The sequence below is a fragment of the Watersipora subatra genome, chromosome 2 (assembly GCF_963576615.1).
Source record: "Watersipora subatra chromosome 2, tzWatSuba1.1, whole genome shotgun sequence".
NCBI lineage: Eukaryota > Metazoa > Bryozoa > Gymnolaemata > Cheilostomatida > Watersiporidae > Watersipora > Watersipora subatra.
In genome coordinates, this window is record NC_088709.1 from 139800 (window position 1) to 159270 (window position 19471).

The 19471-nt window shown below is 38.0% G+C and overlaps 1 protein-coding gene across 1 annotated transcript; it reads left to right on the plus strand.

Moving 5' to 3' along the window:
* The first annotated feature begins 10001 nt into the window (after positions 1 to 10001).
* LOC137387689 (lysophosphatidylcholine acyltransferase 1-like) lies at positions 10002 to 17886 on the plus strand. The gene is made up of 6 exons (XM_068074176.1): positions 10002 to 10129; positions 13117 to 13256; positions 15406 to 15623; positions 15925 to 16192; positions 16283 to 16420; positions 17369 to 17886. The coding sequence occupies exons 1-6, from the start codon at positions 10007 to 10009 to the stop codon at positions 17517 to 17519; spliced, it is 1038 nt and encodes a 345-aa protein (XP_067930277.1). The 5' UTR covers positions 10002 to 10006; the 3' UTR covers positions 17520 to 17886.
* The last annotated feature ends 1585 nt before the right edge of the window (positions 17887 to 19471 follow it).

Here is a 19471-nt window from a genome sequence, read left to right on the forward strand (position 1 = left end):
TGTCAACATTAAATTTCGTTTGCCACTTAGAAGCCCAAGCCTCTAATGCAGAAAGGTCTTGTTTTAAAAGCGTTAATTTGTCACTCGTGTTATACAGTATTGCATCATCGGCAAAAAGACGACACTGGGATTGAAGACAAGATGGTAAATCATTGATATATATCAGAAAAACAAAGGGCCCAAAACTGAGCCCTGTGGCACACCTGAACTGACTAGTTTTGTGTTAGACCTCTGACCCTCGATTTCAACAAATTGACGTCGATAGCTAAGAAAGTCAGATATCCAGGAAAGCAAGACATTGTTAATACCAATATGTGATAGTTAAATGGATTTTTAGACTAGGGCAATCAGAGAGTGTCACTAGCTGTATGAAAAAGCATGCTAATAGATACAATTAAAGCTCGTTTACAGGAGTTAAATAAAAAAAACTATTGAAAAGGTTGAATCTGGTCAATATGACATTAACATAAATGATTATATCTCTTTTAATAAATCATATTATCTTCGAAAAGGTGCTGGCTCCCCTCGTTTTCGCTTGGACCAATTCAAGTTCTCATTTTATAATATAATTAGAGTTTTATTAGATGGACTGGCGCAAACGTCATCATAGTAAATTGCGAATAATTACTTGTTTCATTTTCGTGAGAATAAGGGAGACCAAAATATAAAATGAAAACCAAAATTTTTTCATTAGATTTATTTTTATTTTAGTAAATATCCATGTAATGCCTATGGGCGTAATGGATCATCCTGTATTGTATATACACTAGGTGAGCCAACAATTGTTGGACTCGATCAGATAAAGTGGACTATGTTTCGGGCGATGGATTATGCCTGAGTGCTACAACAGAAATTGATCACATATTTCCGATCGCTCCTTAGAATATATAAAACTCCATATGAAGTTATGAACTAGGGAGAAGTGAATACAGCTGATGATTGTCTGCGTTTTGTTGTAAATCCCAAAAAGCTCAATAAATATGATATCAAATTCTAATTAATATTCAACTAATTTCCGAATTCTGACCACAAGTGCATTGGAATATTGTAAGCTAGGCTAAGCGATTCAACATAATATATCAATAGCCAAATGTCAATATTATTGTTTAAGCAACAAGTAAACTAACTACACTGTATAAAAAGCATGGCTAAATGATATGAAAAATGAGATACAAGTAAACTGTTACTGCATAGAAAAGATTGTTTTGTAAAATTGATTGTCTTTAAATATTAATGCAGCTGTAGTGGTTAGTGTGAAAGGCCAGCGTGTCTGTGGGTCCCCCGTGATAGTATAGTGGTGAGTATTCCCACATTTCACTCGGGAGACTGGGGTTCGATTCCCCGTCATGGAGCCATGTATTGGAAGCTCTTCAAGTTTCCAGTAAAATCAACAGATGGTAAAATCTATGTTGTGGTCTTTTATTAATCTTAACTCTTCTTGCTGTCCAAAACATTAGTAGAATATACATGTAAATTGACAGAATAGTTAGAATTATAATAAATTTCAAAACTTAAAAGGAAAACAACACAATTTACTGATGAAGGCCAACTTTTACCCTATTTGTTTTGTGTAATTCACTACATTTAGCAAAATATAAATTATTTCTTACAACAAATAAATACTCAGAATAGTATTTTAAAAACAAAAAATGTCCATGCATTCACATATAATTGAGTATAGTCTTTTTTCAACTGCATATTTTGCAAAAATCGGATAGATGACGCCATTGCAAAAGTAAGTGTGAAACGGACTATCCACTGGGAACACGGATTCTCAATCAATCATCCAATTACGCAAAACGTAGCGTTTGACTTGATTCGTTATTATCTAATGTGATGGAGACCGTACGTCCCCCGCAATAGTGACAACCCGGAAACAAGTGCACATATAGAACGCGTTCTATGATCATCATTGCTAAAATGTATTGCTAAAAAATTTCAACTTTAATTTATTTCTATCGTTCTTTTATTGTGTTCACAATACAAAGGCTAAAGACTCACTGATAAAACAACTACTCCTTTCTCGTCTACAGGTACCTTGGAAGAAAAATCTGAAAAGTTAATCCTTCATGCGTTGTTTCCTACATAATGTTGCCTGATCCAAATGGGAGTTATGAAGGCTTCAAAAATGTAGAATCAGAAGATGTTCAATGATACCCTCTTGCTGTATGGTACAACACCATTAGGGAATGGAACTTCTCCCTTTTTCACCCTTAATCTTGTGGTTGTCCCAAATTTTTTCTGAATAAAGCTGGCTCTCATGGAAGTGCCTAATGCGCACGACCGCACTAGCAGGTAGTCTGCGAAAAGTTAAATCGACATGCTTTTCCTTAGACATCGACAATTTTGTTAAATTTGGTAACTGAGACACACACACTCTAAAAGAAGTTATGCCATGATTTCTAGGGTCAGATTCACAACTAGCAAAGAGACATCTACCCATTGTAACTAAGCGATTGTGGCTAAACAAAAAAATTCAATTGCGTTGGGCGTTATATCACTAAGGAATAAGTTACCGGAAACGGCTAAATTGCGAATCAGTGATGTGCCAAGATAACTGCACCAAAGTATATTTTCAACCTTGAACTTGCTAAACCAGTAGAAATATCTGCTAAAATTTTGTTTTCTCGTTCAATTAACATAGTATCATGCATTACCAATCATATAAAACATTGTTAAAACTATGTGTTTACTTTCACTTTAATAAAAATAAGTAAGTTAGTGTCTAGTTACAAAAAGTTTAGAGTTTTAGAGTTCGATTCAATTAAGAAAACTGACCAACAGCTACTTACTAAGGTTTGATTATTTTAAAACTGAAGAATGTGCGTACGTTACGCTTTTCTTTCCACTTTAGCATAGTGTTGCTTCGATACGGACTTCCTATCCAAATTCTTGAATTGCTGCACACAATAAAGTCCTTATCCAATGAGAATGCGCGCTAGCCTCCAACTCAATGGTGTTGCTAGGTGATGAGAACTCCATCAATCGTAGATATTACTCGTGATAGATGTAGTGACGATCGTATGCTTTGTAATAGATTACAGTGAACAAACTAAACAAAGCCTATGTTTGGCCTAATAAAATATCCTCCAAATACATCGGAGGGGTCGTTCAAACATAGGAAAATACTAAACATTAACAAGCACAATGTAATAATACCTAAACAAATGAACACAAGGGATTGTCTGATGGGTGTCTGACCTAAACAAACTACTAAAATCAAAATGCAGATATGCTATTCAACCAGTGTGTCAGTGTGTGTGATCATATATGGTATAAGATAAGAGTAGGTGTGATAACATGTCATTATTGTATTTGATATTTACTGCTCTTCTGTTAGAACTATCAGGGCAAGTTTGTGTATGACGTCAGAAGTACTTGTATGAGTTTTGTAATCTTTACCTGTGCTGAAGTTCTGATACTGTAAGTCTACTCGCCGAATGATACCATTCTTGTCCGCATAAGTTTGGATAATCATGATTGACACTAAAAGATTGCTCCAGTGCTTCCAAACCCTGTCAAAATCAAACCTCATTTTTTTCCTATGACTTCATTTCCTTTTTGCTATCAAGGCTTCATTTAATTCTAACTGGGATGTCGACAACCTTCGAAGGAGTGCAGTGTGTGACTGCGCAAATCAACCTGAAGAGGTATGTGTCATTTGACGAATTCCATCTAACATATGCTGCATACCCGTAGGTTTTGTCACTAGCATCACTCAGTACTACTAGCATTGGCTTGAAGACTGCACCTTCAGGAGTCAAACATCTACCAAACTGGATTTTGCGAAGCTTTGTCATCTGATGAAAAAACCCTACCCATTTTTGCTGCACTGAGTCTGGCAGGGAACTATCCCAGTCGATGCCCAAATTCCCTGTCTCTCAGAGATACATTTTACCAATCATGACATATGGACTGAGTATCTCTAGAGGATCGTCGAGTCGCATGATTTGCTTAAGCACCATGCGTTTGATGAGGGTTTTGGGATGGCCTCGAGGATCTCACCAAGTTTTATTTCGCGATCACTGTTTGTTACTCTTTGTTTGTGAGAAGTCAAGAGTTGATCTATACTGAATCTTATCTGATCTTGGAATGACAGGCCAAGCACACGAAAAGTTTCTGCGGAGTTATCATTGAAAGCCCATCCCTTTATCTAGAATCCTACATTAAAAAGTACTTGAGTGGCATCAGCTGCTAGACTTTTGGCCACATTTCATTTTCAGCAGAGGGAGCATGTGTCTTATCTGTGGCACCAAATTTGCTGTCCATATCTGCATGCTTGGTTGGTTTTGCTGCATGTTTTGCCAACTCTTTTATGCAGAGATCGCACTCGCATTCTAAAAATCTCATAAACCTTGTAAAGGGTTGGATTTTGTCGTTGGTAGAGAGTGTTGAGTAAACTCTCATCCATTCCCTCCTAATTATCGGGGGCAACGGATTTCAGCACATCAAATTGGGTTGGTGTAACAGCTGAAAGCTGCTTAACTTCACCTAACTGACTGTAGCATAGTTCAACAGTGTTCACGAAACTTACCAGACCTTTAATGTCACCTTCTGTGATGTGTTTTAGTCTTTCGAGCTCCACAAATGTACTTTTAACAGCTACACTGCCATCTGAGTCAGGGTCTTCAAGGCATTTCCACATTCTCTCATGTGCGTTGGGTTCATTTGCTAAAATGGGTCTAACATGGGATAGAGCTTCCCCTTCAAACACTGTTCAAGTGCCCAATCATTTTCTTCCTCAGAACATAATTCATAGTGAACATATGATAGCCAAACAGCCCTAAATTCTGCCCACCAGCGCCTATTTCCATCGAAAACAGGAAATGTTGCCTTTTTGACGCGACTTGTCTCTGCTCGCCAATGAGGAGTTGCTAGGAACACTTGTATCTATAAACTGGGCATTCTCATACGCAGCAGTGATACTCAGGCTCAAGTCTCACCTGTGATTCTATGTTGAGGAATGTGCTGTTTTTATAGCTACGATCAGTTGGCCTAAACCCTGGTGCAACCTATTGTGGCTAATCCACCACTCACCAATGGACTTTTTGCCTCATAAATACCCCGATTCGTCCTGCATCAACACTTTTTTGTCATTCCTGGGTTATGAGAAGTGCAGCTGCACCATACAGTATTGGCACACCTGTGCCACCCGACACAACTGGCACACCCGCACCAATGGCTGCAGCCAGCACACCTGTGACGTCTGACATGCCCAGTACATTTGTACCAACCGCCATTGTACGCACATCTGTGCCATTTGGCATGATTGGTACACCTGTACCAGTAGTCAAAGTTTGGGTTGGAGTAAAGAGATTTTCAGATGATGCAGAAGTGAGAAAGATGGAGTTGTTTCCATCAAAAGAGGTGGTAGTGTTAGAAGCAGTGGTAGGCTATTGTTAGTGAGACTGATGTAATAGTGTGATCTGCAAAACTTTCATATTGTGGCTGATTAGCCTGAGGCATTACTACTTGCTTTGAACTTGTAAGTACATGTAGATGGGACATTTGTTTAGATACTTCAATGTTGGGCTCTAAGTTCATAATACACCTATCTACATCAAAAAATCAGAAAAGAAAATAAAATAAATCACCATTAACTTCAGCACTATTACAAGCGTTTAGGTTATGCACACTATTTTTCAGTTTACTAATACAACTATCTCTACAAAAACAAAAGCAGCCTGTGATTGGCTGACATCCTTATTGGCAATACCATCTAGCTGTTCAAGCATAGTCATAATGCTCTAACAATAAATAAATCACGCTTCAAGGTTTCCGCTGACTGAGAACTGATCGACCTCTCGTACTTCACTATAGAGTTTACAGCACTGTCATATTTTGTCTGAGCCCTTTGCATGAATTCAGATACAGATTTCCTCGCAGTCAATTTGTATGAAGAAAAATTATCTCCTACATCATTACTCAGCAATGCATCATAAAGAGTGTTTGCAGCTGATAATTCTGCAAGCAATTCCATCAGATTGTCTAGTAGGCTATCTAGTGCGTCAACTGGTTTATGTTTCTTTATAGCTAAATTAATCTGAGTGGAAAGTGTTCACCCGAGTGGGAAAGTTGATGCGCTGTTCTCTGAGCTTCTGTAGCTGCTTTTCTATGATGTGCTGATTGTCTCCGTCTAGCATGATAATCTTTCACTGTATTGTCTGGCGTCCCTCTGACTTTAACTGATATTGAAGTCAATAAGATGCCAACGATTTGACCTAGGGTGTGTCTTTATTTTTTTTTTGTGGACAGCTTTGTATTTAAAGCATGTGTTAGTTATCATATGTTGATGTTCAGCGCAAATGTACAGCAGGACTCACAATTGGAATTAGATCATCTAATCCCAGTTATTCCAAATATACATATTTGATATCAACCTGACCAATTGTAGCGTTAAAAGCACCCGATAGCATGATTTTGTCCTTTAGGTAGTTTATTCCTGGATTGCATCCAGCTGGCGGTAGAATTTAGAGATATTTCTGGGCTATTTGTCATTGTAGGTGCAGATACTGAACTAACTGCAGTATCTGTCTTGATCTAGTGGGTTGATTGTTCTCTTGTTGATTGAAATCTTGGTTGTTGTCATTTGTAGGTTCAGGGTTTTCTGCCATTTTGGTGATAATAAATATTGCTCACATTTAGAGCTGTTCGTGATTCACTTTTTGCCAGCTCTCCTCCTAATCCAATAGATGTTGTAGCCACTTTCTTTTTTAATTTTACCAGTACAATGGAACCTCGGTTCTCGATCAACTTTGGAACTTCCGAGATTTGTTCATCTCGGATCTCGACCATAAATTAGGTTCTCGACCAAACCGGAACATGCGCATTAGAAATTTTTTTGAATTAAACGTTCGGAACAGCTCCAGAAACCGCATGTTTATACGTTTAACAACGTTGTTATGAGCTACTTTCGGAAGGTTCTCAAACAAAGGGAGAAGTTTCGCGTCACAAATTCTTTACAGAAAGGAGCCATCTGGGAGGACGTTGCCTCTACCGAAGAGATTTTCTAGGGACACAACTCCTCCAGTCGAGTTACTCTAAATTTTTTTGGAGAATTCTTCTTCAAAGATGTAAAGTAAACGTGCCATTGCTGTTTCTATTTTCTTTTTCACATGACTTTTGAAGTAACTGATCTTTTGCATTTTTTGCTGTGTCATCAATCTCTGTGACTTTTGGTATTACTTCGTAACTTTTAATGTTTTCGATGTTTTAAAAGCGAAGCATACGAAATGTTTACTTTTTGTTTTCTTTTTCCATCATCATAGTTAGAAAATCTTTTATTAAAATTAACCACGGTCTATATCTACCCATTCTTATTTATAGTATGCAGTATACAGTACAGTTTATGGTGTAGCATGTTAGAAAATATGTTACCAAAGTTGTTAAATCGACATAGAATGGATTAAAACTTACATACATTGATCCTAATGGAAAAACTCTTTTCGGATCTCGAACAATTCAGTTTTTGAACAATCTTCTGGAATGGATTGTGTTCGAGAACCAAGGTTTCACTGTATGACCAAAATGGACCTCACTTCAAGTTATTATTGCTACTTAGTATTTTTGCAGATCTCGAGTGATTATGGAATTGTTTTCTGGTTTTTCAGTGGTTTCACAATTGACCATTCTGTGATGCAAAATTCGAATAATAAGTTAATTGGACTTTTTTTGCTGGGTGACATCCTGCTAGCATGATTTTGTTTCTTACAAAACATCATGTACCGAACTTGCATATCCCTGCAATAGATTTGTAGAGCTACTTTGAGTTTTGCAAATTCTCCACGTATTGAAAAGCCCTGAACTAGCAAGGTGAGACCAAGCTGAATGCAGATTACATGATTGTTAAAGTGGCTGGACACATGTGTGCCTGCATGCTGCATGCGCATTGCTTTTATAGGATGTCACATTTTTAGGGTTTCTCCTCTCATGGATACACATATAATAAACCTGGGAATCCAGTTTTCTATTGGTGCCTGCTAAGGAGAGAGACATGTAGAATCTTTACCGTGTCCTAGGTGATAGCTCTTGGGCTCATCTAATGAAGACATCAGTTGCTCCACAACCATCACTGCAGTATAGGGCTTTATGAAAGTCAGCTGGTAATTTTAACTCTGTATTTTGAGAACTTTAGGAAGGAAGCTGGTGCTGCTCAACAGTTAAACTGTTATTCAACTCTATTCATCTTTTGCATCTGTATTGGAAATATCAAGTATCAAGTATTGCTTTTTAAATACACAAGTCATGTTTGTTAGCCCACAATTCTCATAATTCCCACAATTCTCACAATTCCCATAATTCTCATAAGCATGAAAGCAGTTTTAGTTTTATTTAATAATCCCTCAATAAATCTCCTTGCGAATTAAAATGCCACAAGTGCTTCTTCCGGTTTCTCATGGATGTTCACATTAAAATATTTGATCAGAAAGACAACCCTGTTTACCGCAAGATAATTTCTCATGAATTTTCCTAAGTTTTTGCAATTTTTGAACTTTTTTTCAGAAGCTGCCATCTGTACATGTTTTATCATTTGTTGCCAGCGAGTGATAGCATCAATAGCATCTTTTGCTTAACGCACAATAATCGTACTCATTTTCCACTACTACATTGTAATCAATTCACACCTACATCTATACTTCATTTGATCACTTTTTTACTCACTCCATTCTTTCTCCGTCAGTCGCACTCCGTCAGTCGCACTACATGTGCTCATGAATGAATTAAATCTGTTCACAAACCTTTACCAAATCTATAGCTAAGATAATGCTAGCCATTCTGTTTCAACACAATATCAAATACATATATACAATATCAAATACATGTATACAATATCTTACATCGCTACATTAGTAGGTGAAAATTTTTTGTCTGCAGCATTCACAATCACCTTGCCATTAAATTTCTATACTTTTATCAATTGGTTAATCGACTAACATCTTTCTTCATGATTAATATTGCATAACTCCCCAACCACCTGTACAGAGTCTTCAATGTGAATTCTCAACATCCTGTTGACTACTCTGGCTTTAGATTCTGGTCATTTATTTTGTAGTTCATATCACCATCAGTGTTGGTTCGCTTTTACTAGCTACTGAGCAATAGTGAACACTCCTACATATTTTCCTTTGCTTGTAATAATATGGGATCATATCAGATTGATACATATTATAAGCAGTCATTGCTTTTTAGCTATGCATTTGAAAAAAATATTTTATTTTATTATGCTAAGGTACATTTACCGATGTGATGCTTTCGGTTCAAGCATTATTTAAATGTAATGTAAATCAGTAATTAGTCGGATGTATGTTTTTTCTATATGCTGGGTGTTATCAAGTTCTCGTAAGGCCACGTTTGGTTCAAACACTCTGCTAAGACCTTGTTGTTAAGCAAAGTTTTTAAATGTAAAATACCCAAATTTCAAGTAACTTGAAGCATTAGTTTTCTTGTAACTGGTTCAAACATATTTGCCTACAGCTCTAAAAACAACTGCAATTCTGACCAGTTATTTGATAACGAAACAGAATGTTTTATCTAAATGAGCCCAACACAACCTTTAAGTAATGTTATGTCAGTTTTGATAAACCTTGTCATTGTTGTAATACTATTGTTGTGGCAAAGGGTCTTTTCATGTTCATAGCTCCAACATTGTGATAAAACCTGCCTCTTTACTTGTCCTATTGCAATTCATCCTTAAAAGTGATAGATACATTTGTTGTGTATTTTTGGAGGGGGGCACAGTTTTAAGCACCATCTCTTGCAGAGAGTACGGGTTGTGATCTCTTGCAGAGAGTAGGGGTTGTGATCTCTTGCGGAGAGTACAGGTTGTGATCTCTTGCGGAGAGTACAGGTTGTGATCTATTGCAGAGAGTACAGGTTGTGATCTCTTGCAGAGAGTACAGGTTGTGATCTCTTGCAGAGAGTACAGGTTGTGATCTCTTGCAGAAAGTACAGGTTGTGATCTATCGATAAGCAATGTTCAAAACTTTTATTCATGATGAAGGAAAGGATGGTGAAAAGTGGTGTGCATACAAATGGCGTGGGAAACGGAAAAGGGGACCAACTGCCTGATGTCAATAAACCACATCCATTTATATATAGGCTACATCCGACGAGCTTGGACAGAATAATTGTAAGCTTTTTATAATTTTAGCATCCAAGAATTTGTGTGTAATGTCATCCAGCAGCCAAGCACGTGCCTAATTTTGCATGAGTATGTACGTAGTTTGCTGAAGAGATAGATATATAAATTATAATTACATACTTACGTACTTTTATTGAAATAGTATATAGTAGTTACCTACCTTTATTATAGCAGTATATAGTACTTACCTACCTTTATTATAGCAGTATATAATACTTACCTAATTTTATTATAGCAGTATATAGTACTTACCTACCTTTATTATAGCAGTATATAGTACTTACCTACCTTTATTATAGCAGTATATAGTACTTACCTACCTTTATTATAGCAGTATATAATACTTACCTACCTTTATTATAGCAGTATATAATACTTACCCATTTCTAATCCCTCTATTCTATTAGCGTGCAATATGGTGCACCTACAACACAGCAGAGTAAGACGTGGTGAATCTTTTGATGCCAAATAACTGTGATGTGAATTTTATTGCAAGTAAATCTTTAAGTACGCATGTTATTTACATACGTTAAGTACGTATGGTAGGTACATATGTTAAGTACGAATGGTAGGTACATATGTTAAGTATGTAAGGTACCCTAGGACACTTATGTATTTGCCTCATCTAACTTGCGCGTTTTCGCCGAGTCATCCTCTCACGAAAATTTCATGTGCGAAACTAAACTATCATAACGAACGAGCGAAAATGCGAAATTAAATAGCTTTGTTCATTGATAGTCCAAGAAACAAATGGCAGCAAGCGATCAAATTGCATTATCGACCTCGCCCACACCATTCTACCTGCGGTTTACAATTACAAACTAGTCCCAAATTGAAATTTTTTTTCTTATCGGTGAACCAGGCCCGTATTCCCTGTGGCAGCCGGCCGGTTGAGCCGTCCCAACTTCTTAGGAACTTTCCGCGGCTAAGTACAGTCAAACTCGGGTAACTCGCTCTCGGATAAAATGTAACATTTCATCTCAAACACAAGGTTAACTCGAACGGATTTGTTTGGTCCGTTCCCACGCAATGATAAATTGCTTCAGATAACTCGACCTCAACATCATTTATTCAAAAAGTTATTTGCCCAACGGCTATGGAGACGGTTTTTATCGCTGTAGAGTATCACTTTATTCGAAGCCATAGAGACAAACATCAACTTTTAGTAGTTCTTAGGCATCATTATTATCATCATCAGTGGCAAAATATTCTTGTTAACGACCTTTATAAAGGTTTGCAAAATATCAAGTTTTACCAAACATCCGCTTGGCCATGTCCCATCGAAAGCGTGGAAACTTCCATATGAACTTAAAATAAAATCGGCAAAATTGATCTTTGTTAAAACGCTCAAAAGAAAAAGATGTCTTTTTTCTGAGCGTTTTAACTGCGGTCAAGTTTTGCCTATTTTAATTTTAAAACGTCTCGTCAGTCACATCACCTAAAACAAAACAAATCTCAAAAAATAGAGAAATGTTGATACTTTCCGATAAAAATTTTTAAAACTTCACACGAGAGGCCCGGCTGAGGCCCTACATAAGAAAAACCTGTTGGGGCTTACACTGCCCCCCTCAACACCCCTAGGTGTTTATAACTAGTCGCCTAACATTAGCCGCCGCAACTTGCAACCAGTGAATACAAGCCTGCGGTGAACTTAACCTGAGGAATCTAATTATGTTTGTTCCACTGCATTTATTTTCACATCACTATATTTTCGCACTCATCAGAGCTGCGAAATTAAGGTGCAGTGAAATTTTACTCTGTATGTTACTCACGAAATTAAATACTAGCGAAATATAAGTGTCCTAGGGTAGGTACATATGTTAAGTACGTATGTTAGGTACATATGTTAAGTATGTATGGTAGGTACATATGTTAAGTACGTATGGTAGGTACATATGTTAAGTACGTATGGTAGGTACATATGTTAAGTACGTATGGTAGGTACATATGTTAAGTACGTATGGTAGGTACATATGTTAAGTACGTATGGTAGGTACATATGTTAAGTACGTATGGTAGGTACATATGTTAAGTACGTATGGTAGGTACATATGTTAAGTACGTATGGTAGGTACATATGTTAAGTACGTATGGTAGGTACATATGTTAAGTACGTATGGTAGGTACATATGTTAAGTACGTATGGTAGGTACATATGTTAAGTACGTATGGTAGGTACATATGTTAAGTACGTATGGTAGGTACATATGTTAAGTACGTATGGTAGGTACATATGTTAAGTACGTATGGTAGGTACATATGTTAAGTACATATGGTAGGTACATATGGTAAGTACGTATGTTAGGCACATATGTTAAGTACGGAAAAGGAATGACTGTCACTTTAAGCGGGCTTGAATATTACTTGAGTGTAGAGGTAATATTTTAGAGTTTTAAAACATTGTAATAGAACATTACCTATCCATGTAATAGGACATTACCTACCCATGTAATAAGACACTACCTACCCATGTAATAGGACACTACCTACCCATGTAATAAGACATTACCTACCCATGTAATAAGACATTACCTACCCATGTAATAGGACACTACCTACCCATGTAATGGGACATTCTCTAATATATATTAGACATGAATGGCGACTTGTTTGCAAAATAGAATTGACAAGAGTCGAACCCTCCATGTTTCTACCTAAAAGGTTGTTGCCTTGTTATTTAAACTATAAAGTCAATGCTGGCCATGTGTATAAATATGAATACACAAGCAAACATCTCAGCTTTGCTTTCTCTACTTTTAGCCAAGCACTTGGTAGGCTCAGTCTGTATACCGTGAGCGTGTTATTGTTATCAGGGGTAATGGCATGAGGTGTCAAGAGAAAAAGGTTGACAGAGACTTTGATATGACTGTGTAATATCCCAAATGATATGTGTCACCATGTCAAATTCCAAACGGCTAATTTTATTTCAAACTATCATATAGCTGTGCTGTACAATTTTAGTCGCTCTGTTGTAGTGGTATGCAATGGCATTTACCCTGGCGCCTATCAAAGCTTTCCTTGTTATCTTCTTGATCATCATAGCTTGGATTCCTGCATGCGTGGCTATCATTGGATTGCCTCTACAGCCTGACAAGCCATTCACAAGATGGAGATTGTGAGAGTTATATTACTACTGCAGTTTTGTGATGAGCATTTTGGTCATAGTTACATGCATTAGTCATCAGTTCTCAGTACACCACTCTCTCTCTTCTCTGATTTAATCATCAGTTCTCAGTACACTACTCTTTCTTCTCTGATTTAGTCATCAGTTCTCAGTACACTAATCTTTCTCCTCTGATTTAGTCATCAGCTCTCAGTACACTACTCTTTCTTCTCTGATTTAGTCATCAGTTCTCAGTACACTATTTCTTCTCTGATTTAGTATCAGTTCTCAGTACACTAATCTTTCTTCTCTGATTTAGTCATCAGTTCTCAGTACACTACTCTTTCTTCTCTGATTTAGTCATCAGTTCTCAGTACACCACTCTTCTCTGATTTAGTCATCAGTTCTCGGTACACTACTCTTTCTTCTCTGATTTAGTCATCAGTTCTCAGTACACTATTCTTTCTTCTCTGATTTGGTCATCAATACTCAGTACACTACTCTTTCTTCTCTGATTTAGTCATCAGTTCTCAGTACACTATTCTTTCTTCTCTGATTTAGTCGTCAGTTCTCAGTACACCTCTCTTTCTTCTCTGATTTAGTCATCAGTTCTCGGTAGACTACTCTTTTTTCTCTGATTTAGTCATCAGTTCTCAGTACACTATTCTTTCTTCTCTGATTTAGTCATCAGTTCTCAGTAGAGATGCCCCGATTCTAATTTCACCAGCCGATTCAGATACCGATTCGATATACCGATTCTTAATGAAAAATAATCCGATTCAGATACCGATTCAGATTCTTTTGTGTTGCATAGATAGTTGTTCATTTTATTATGGAAGTATAAATATAATGCAAAGAAAATATAAATATTAATGTATTAATTTGTTTGTATTTATGAAAAAAGATATACATGTACATGTATATATATTCACATACTGACATACCGTGCATCTAATAACAAAACAGTCCATGTTTCTTGAAATATGTTATTATTAATGGTAATTACAGTTAGTGGTACAGCTTTCTTTGTGATAATGAAGTCTCTCTTCGACTGCTGAACAAACTGCTGCGCATGTACAAGTCTAAAGCAAATAAATGCGTCTTTTAATTACCCTTAGTGATTCAATTATCTCAGTGAGACGTCTCTATCTTCTATCACTATCGGTGTAGCCAGTCGTACTGAAGGACTCGCGCGCTACAGATGATGGAGGGCAGGCTAAACACCGAAAAGCCACTGAGGTTATTTTATGCAATACAAACAATACATCATATCGTCAGGATCAAGAGAGAGAGAGATAGCTAACTTTATGCATCAACTGTTCAAATTACTTTCGCCATGCTAGTAAATAGAAACATTACGCCGCATTTTTGTTGCTCGTTATGGATCTCTTGTTCGTGATTGGCTGCAACAAATCATATCGCTGTAATTGGGAAATACCGCACTTGGTGATTACGTCCTTACTAAAGCCAAAATATTGCGCAGCTGTGTGGATGTTTATTAGGCTATAGACATGAAATAGATTGTGTGACAGGCTTGGAAATCATTAGATAAAAGCAAGGAACTTGCAGCTGATGATTTGTTATTAAAGTAGCAGGCTAAAATACAGGTTTCTGCTAAATAGTTGATATGTAAAAAGTATCTGAAGTGTCCGATTTTTTAAGAAAAGATCAGCCGATACCGATTCAGATACTTAATACCCATATCGGCACCAATACCGATTCCGCTATTGAAATCGGGGCAACTCTAGTTCTCAGTACACTACTCTTTCTTCTCTGATTTAGTCATCAGTTCTCAGTGCACTACTCTTTCTTCTCTGAATTAGTCATCAGTTCTCAGTACACTACTCTTTTTTCTCTGATTTAGTCATCAGTTCTCAGTACACTACTCTTCTCTGATGTAGTCATCAGTTCTCAGTACACTATTCTTTCTTCTCTGATTTAATCATCAATTCTCAGTACACTGCTCTTTCTTCTTTGGTTTAGTCATCAGTTCTCAGTACACTGCTCTTTCTTCTTTGGTTTAGTCATCAGTATACAAATATTTTTGTTAAGGGTTTGCCAGTTGTGAGCTTAGTGTTATGCTTATTATGGGCATTTTCATCATTGGGTATATTTATGAATTCTTTGTCTGCAATTTCGAGCCAACAAATTATTTTTGCAGGTTTCTTAAAGACATAGCTGTTTTCTTCATTCGAGTAGCCTGGTTCTGCGCTGGTATTAATCGTCAAGTAGTGAAGGGGAGACAAGCGTCTAGTAAGGAAGCACCCGTCATTGTAATGGGACCACACTCATCTTTTGCGGACACGCTTGGAGGAGCTATTTGTGGATTTCCTGGAGTTGTCTCTGTAATAGACAATGCGCGCTTGCCTCTTCTTGGCAGTAAGTTAGAGAATTCTGTCACTCTTTACTTTGGGCTTTCCTATAGCTTTTCTTTTAGAACAAGCTTTCCTTTTGCTCCTCCATCGTTTACTCTTTTTCATAATTCTCTCATTTCCCCTTTTTTATGTTATTTTTTCACGCAATTTCTCTCCTTTAGTCTTCTTTTTCCTGGCTTGTATTCACTTCTACCCTTTCACTTTTATTTATGATTCCGATTTCTTCTCCAGACTGATTTGACTAGACTCACCTACACAGATTGTTTTTCTTTGTTGCCACTAACACAGACTTTTCCTTTTTGTAGCTTTGTTCCGCGCGAACCAGTCAATCTTTGTACAGAGGGGGGATCCAGACTCTCGAAGTAAAACTGCAAAAGCAATCAGATTGAGAGCTGAGGCCAACGGGGCGTGGCCTCAATTGGTTATATTTCCAGAAGGCATGTGTGCCACCCATACCTATCTCTTGCCCTATAAACTCGGCGCTTTTCTTCCAGGAGTTCCTGTGCAACTTGTTACCATCAAATATCCAAATCGGCTTGATCTCACTACATGGGTCAACACCGGCCCTGGAATGTGAGTTCCAACAGATAACAGAAATCTTGTCAGTTTGCAGGGAATTTAAAAGGCGGGTGTAACTATTGCCGATCTTGATTTTCTTTTCAGAGGAGCACTTTTCTCTCTTATTCTCTGCTCTCCTTCCCTCAGCATAGAAGTTGAGTTTCACCCTGTTTATTATCCTTCTGATGAGGAGAAATCCAATCCTGAGCTTTTTGCTGAGAATGTGCGAGAACTGATGAGTCGGTAGGTCTGTCATTATGGACTATTGTTATCACATTATTATCACTTTATTATTAGTGTAATAGTACACTACACATAACAATACAATATTTATACATATATATTACCATGTGAGTGATAACAATACAATATTTATATATTACCATGTGAGTGATAACAATACAATATTTATACATATATATTACCATGTGAGTGATAACAATACAATATTTATACATATATATTACCATGTGAGTGATAACAATACAATATTTATACATATATATTACCATGTGAGTGTTAACAATACAATACAACATTTATACATATATATTACCATGTGAGTGTTAACAAGAAAGAACACCGAGACAAAATCAAAAGCATGCTGTGTTTGATGTGAAGATGGGTTATTTGTGCTGGTCACACGGGTTAGGATGAGGTGTACAAGTAGATCACATGGTGTAGGATGGGGTCTACAGGTAGATTACATGGGTTAGGATGGGGTATATAGATAGATCACACGGGTTAGGATGGGGTGTACAGGTAGATCACATGGGTTAAGATGGGTTGTACATGTAGATAACATGGGTTTGGATTATGTGTACAGGTAGATAAAATGGGTTTGGATTAGGTGTACAGGTAGATCACATAGGTTAGGATGGGCTATTTGGGTACATCACATGGGTTAGGATGGGATATCCCTGTATACAACTGCCCTAAGAGTGTACATAGCTACACATGACTTGGCTGGTTTGGGTTAGATATTGGGCAGCTTGAGGTACATCGGAGTAGATAAATGTGGACATATTTTGTGTATGTACACCTGTGTATATACATAGGTAATGTTTACGGCCACATGCAGTAATTGGTGAGAGCATTGATACTAAATTCATAGCATGAGATGAGGTGTTAGGGTGTATTGAACAACTTGTATTCTTCTGTATTTAGTGTCACAAATCCTCTTTTTCTTAGCTATCTAAACTTGCCAAAAGCTGACCTGGGATATGGTGACTTGATGGATCTTGTGAAAAGAACCAAACCGAATCGTGGTATATTTAACCTCTGGTCAAGCATTATAAAAAGGGGATACATAGAAATGCCAGACAAGGAGCACTTCAGCTAACCTGCCTGGTCGACTATCGTAAACTTGTGCATCTCTATTTGTCACTGCTGCTCTGATAATGCAACCAGTTTCAATTGGCGCTGCTGCCCTGTTCAAGTGACAAATTCACTAACCATCTTGTAGACACTTCAATTCATATTTTGTTAGTAATCTTTCTACAATTCATATTCATGGATTTACATGTTCACATTTGTTTTTCCCTAGTCCCTTAAATTTGTATTCCTTCTATTTCTAGGATCATGTCTCTTTTTATCATTCTATAACTTAAATTATTTGTCTTTTGTACCATCACTATTTTGGTCTACATTGAATATTGTTTGTCTATTTTTGGCTATTAAAATGGAAGAAGATGAGCAAATATACTTGATAGGTGATCAATGGACGTACTGTTATACACATTGATATGAACACATCTTCAAACACTTCGATATGGACACATCCGCAGACACATTGATATGAACGCTCTCATACGCATTCTCATGAACACACCCTAAAACACATTGATATGAGCACACACTCATACATATTGATATGAACACTCTCGTACACATGGTTATGAACACACTCTCAGACACATTGATATGAACACACTCGCATACACAATTATATGAACACTCTCACACACATTGATATAAACAAACTCTCTAAAAGGGCATAAATTGTTTCAATAGACCGCACCTTCCTGTTGCTGGTTCTGAAAGAGTATAAACTCGTTTCAATAGACTACACCAGGCCGTGTGTTGCCAGAGCAACACCACCCCCTCTCCTTGAGTTGGTGAATTTTCCCACAGGAACAATGGATAGCCGACGCTAAAGGAGCGCAGATAGTGGTACAGACCAGCTAGCGGAGGTGCTTAACAGACTGGTGATGGTACCCCTGAGTTCAAGGCACCTCAGCACTCGGGATCCTGAGATGTAGAGTACATCATTGGCCAGTTTTAAGAATTGGCCGAGGCCAATGCTTGGACGAAAGGTGCCAAGCAATTGCATTTCCAAAAGACCTTAAAAAAGGGTACCCGAAGGCTGGGGATAAGCCGTCTGTAGACAAGACATAGGAGTCGTCTTCGATGCGCTCCAAGCCTGGTTCGATTTCTCCTAGACAGGCTAGAGGCAAGCTGAGCACCCTTGAGCAAGCAGCAGCTACTTCCCTTCAAGAACACTCTTGTCAGATAGAACAGCTAGTCCCGGTGGCATATGATGATCTGTTGGCTGCGTATAGAGTCAACATGTCCAGAGAGTTATTCAGTGGCACAGTAAACCCTGCAAGCTTACAGAGGCACCTTTTGGTTGCACTGGCGGCTCAACTGAAAGAAGCTGTAAAGGCCAGGACTGAGTTTTTCCAAATTGATCCGGACGACAGAAGAACAGCCAACATCTGGACCGTGAAGGAGGCTCCTAAGGAACAAACTGCTGTGGTCAAAGATCACAGTCTGTCAATTGGGCCTGCTTATCCAGTAGCTGACACACCGGGGTACAGTGACTGCAACAGGAATAGGAGAGTAGCTGACCTCGAGAGGAACAGAAAAGAAAACCTCTGCAGTGTTGGGGCTGTAGGCTCCCAAACAAATGCAACTGCACTGTCCCCAGACGATGCTACACCGGTGAAACGGCAAAGTGTTGCAACAGTAATGGTGACTACTAGTTGCACAAAGGCCCCCAAACTGTACCCTCTCTCCCCACTGATAGAAAGAAATCAGCTAGCGGTGTGTCAGAAGCCTATCGTAATTGCCGGCCTGGCCAAGCACCGGCTGAGAATGTCCTGCCAGGAGAGACTCTAGCTTGGGAGCTCTGGCAATGGGATGAAGGAAGGAAAGGTCAGTTCTTGCTACACTGGCTAGCCGGCAGTGGGAGAGACTCCGGCCATGGCTTTCCAGCTTTTCTTTTGACCTGCATAGATAAGTACGGCTTGCTGCTGCTCAGTAAGATCCAAGTAGTGCGTGACATGGTGCTGC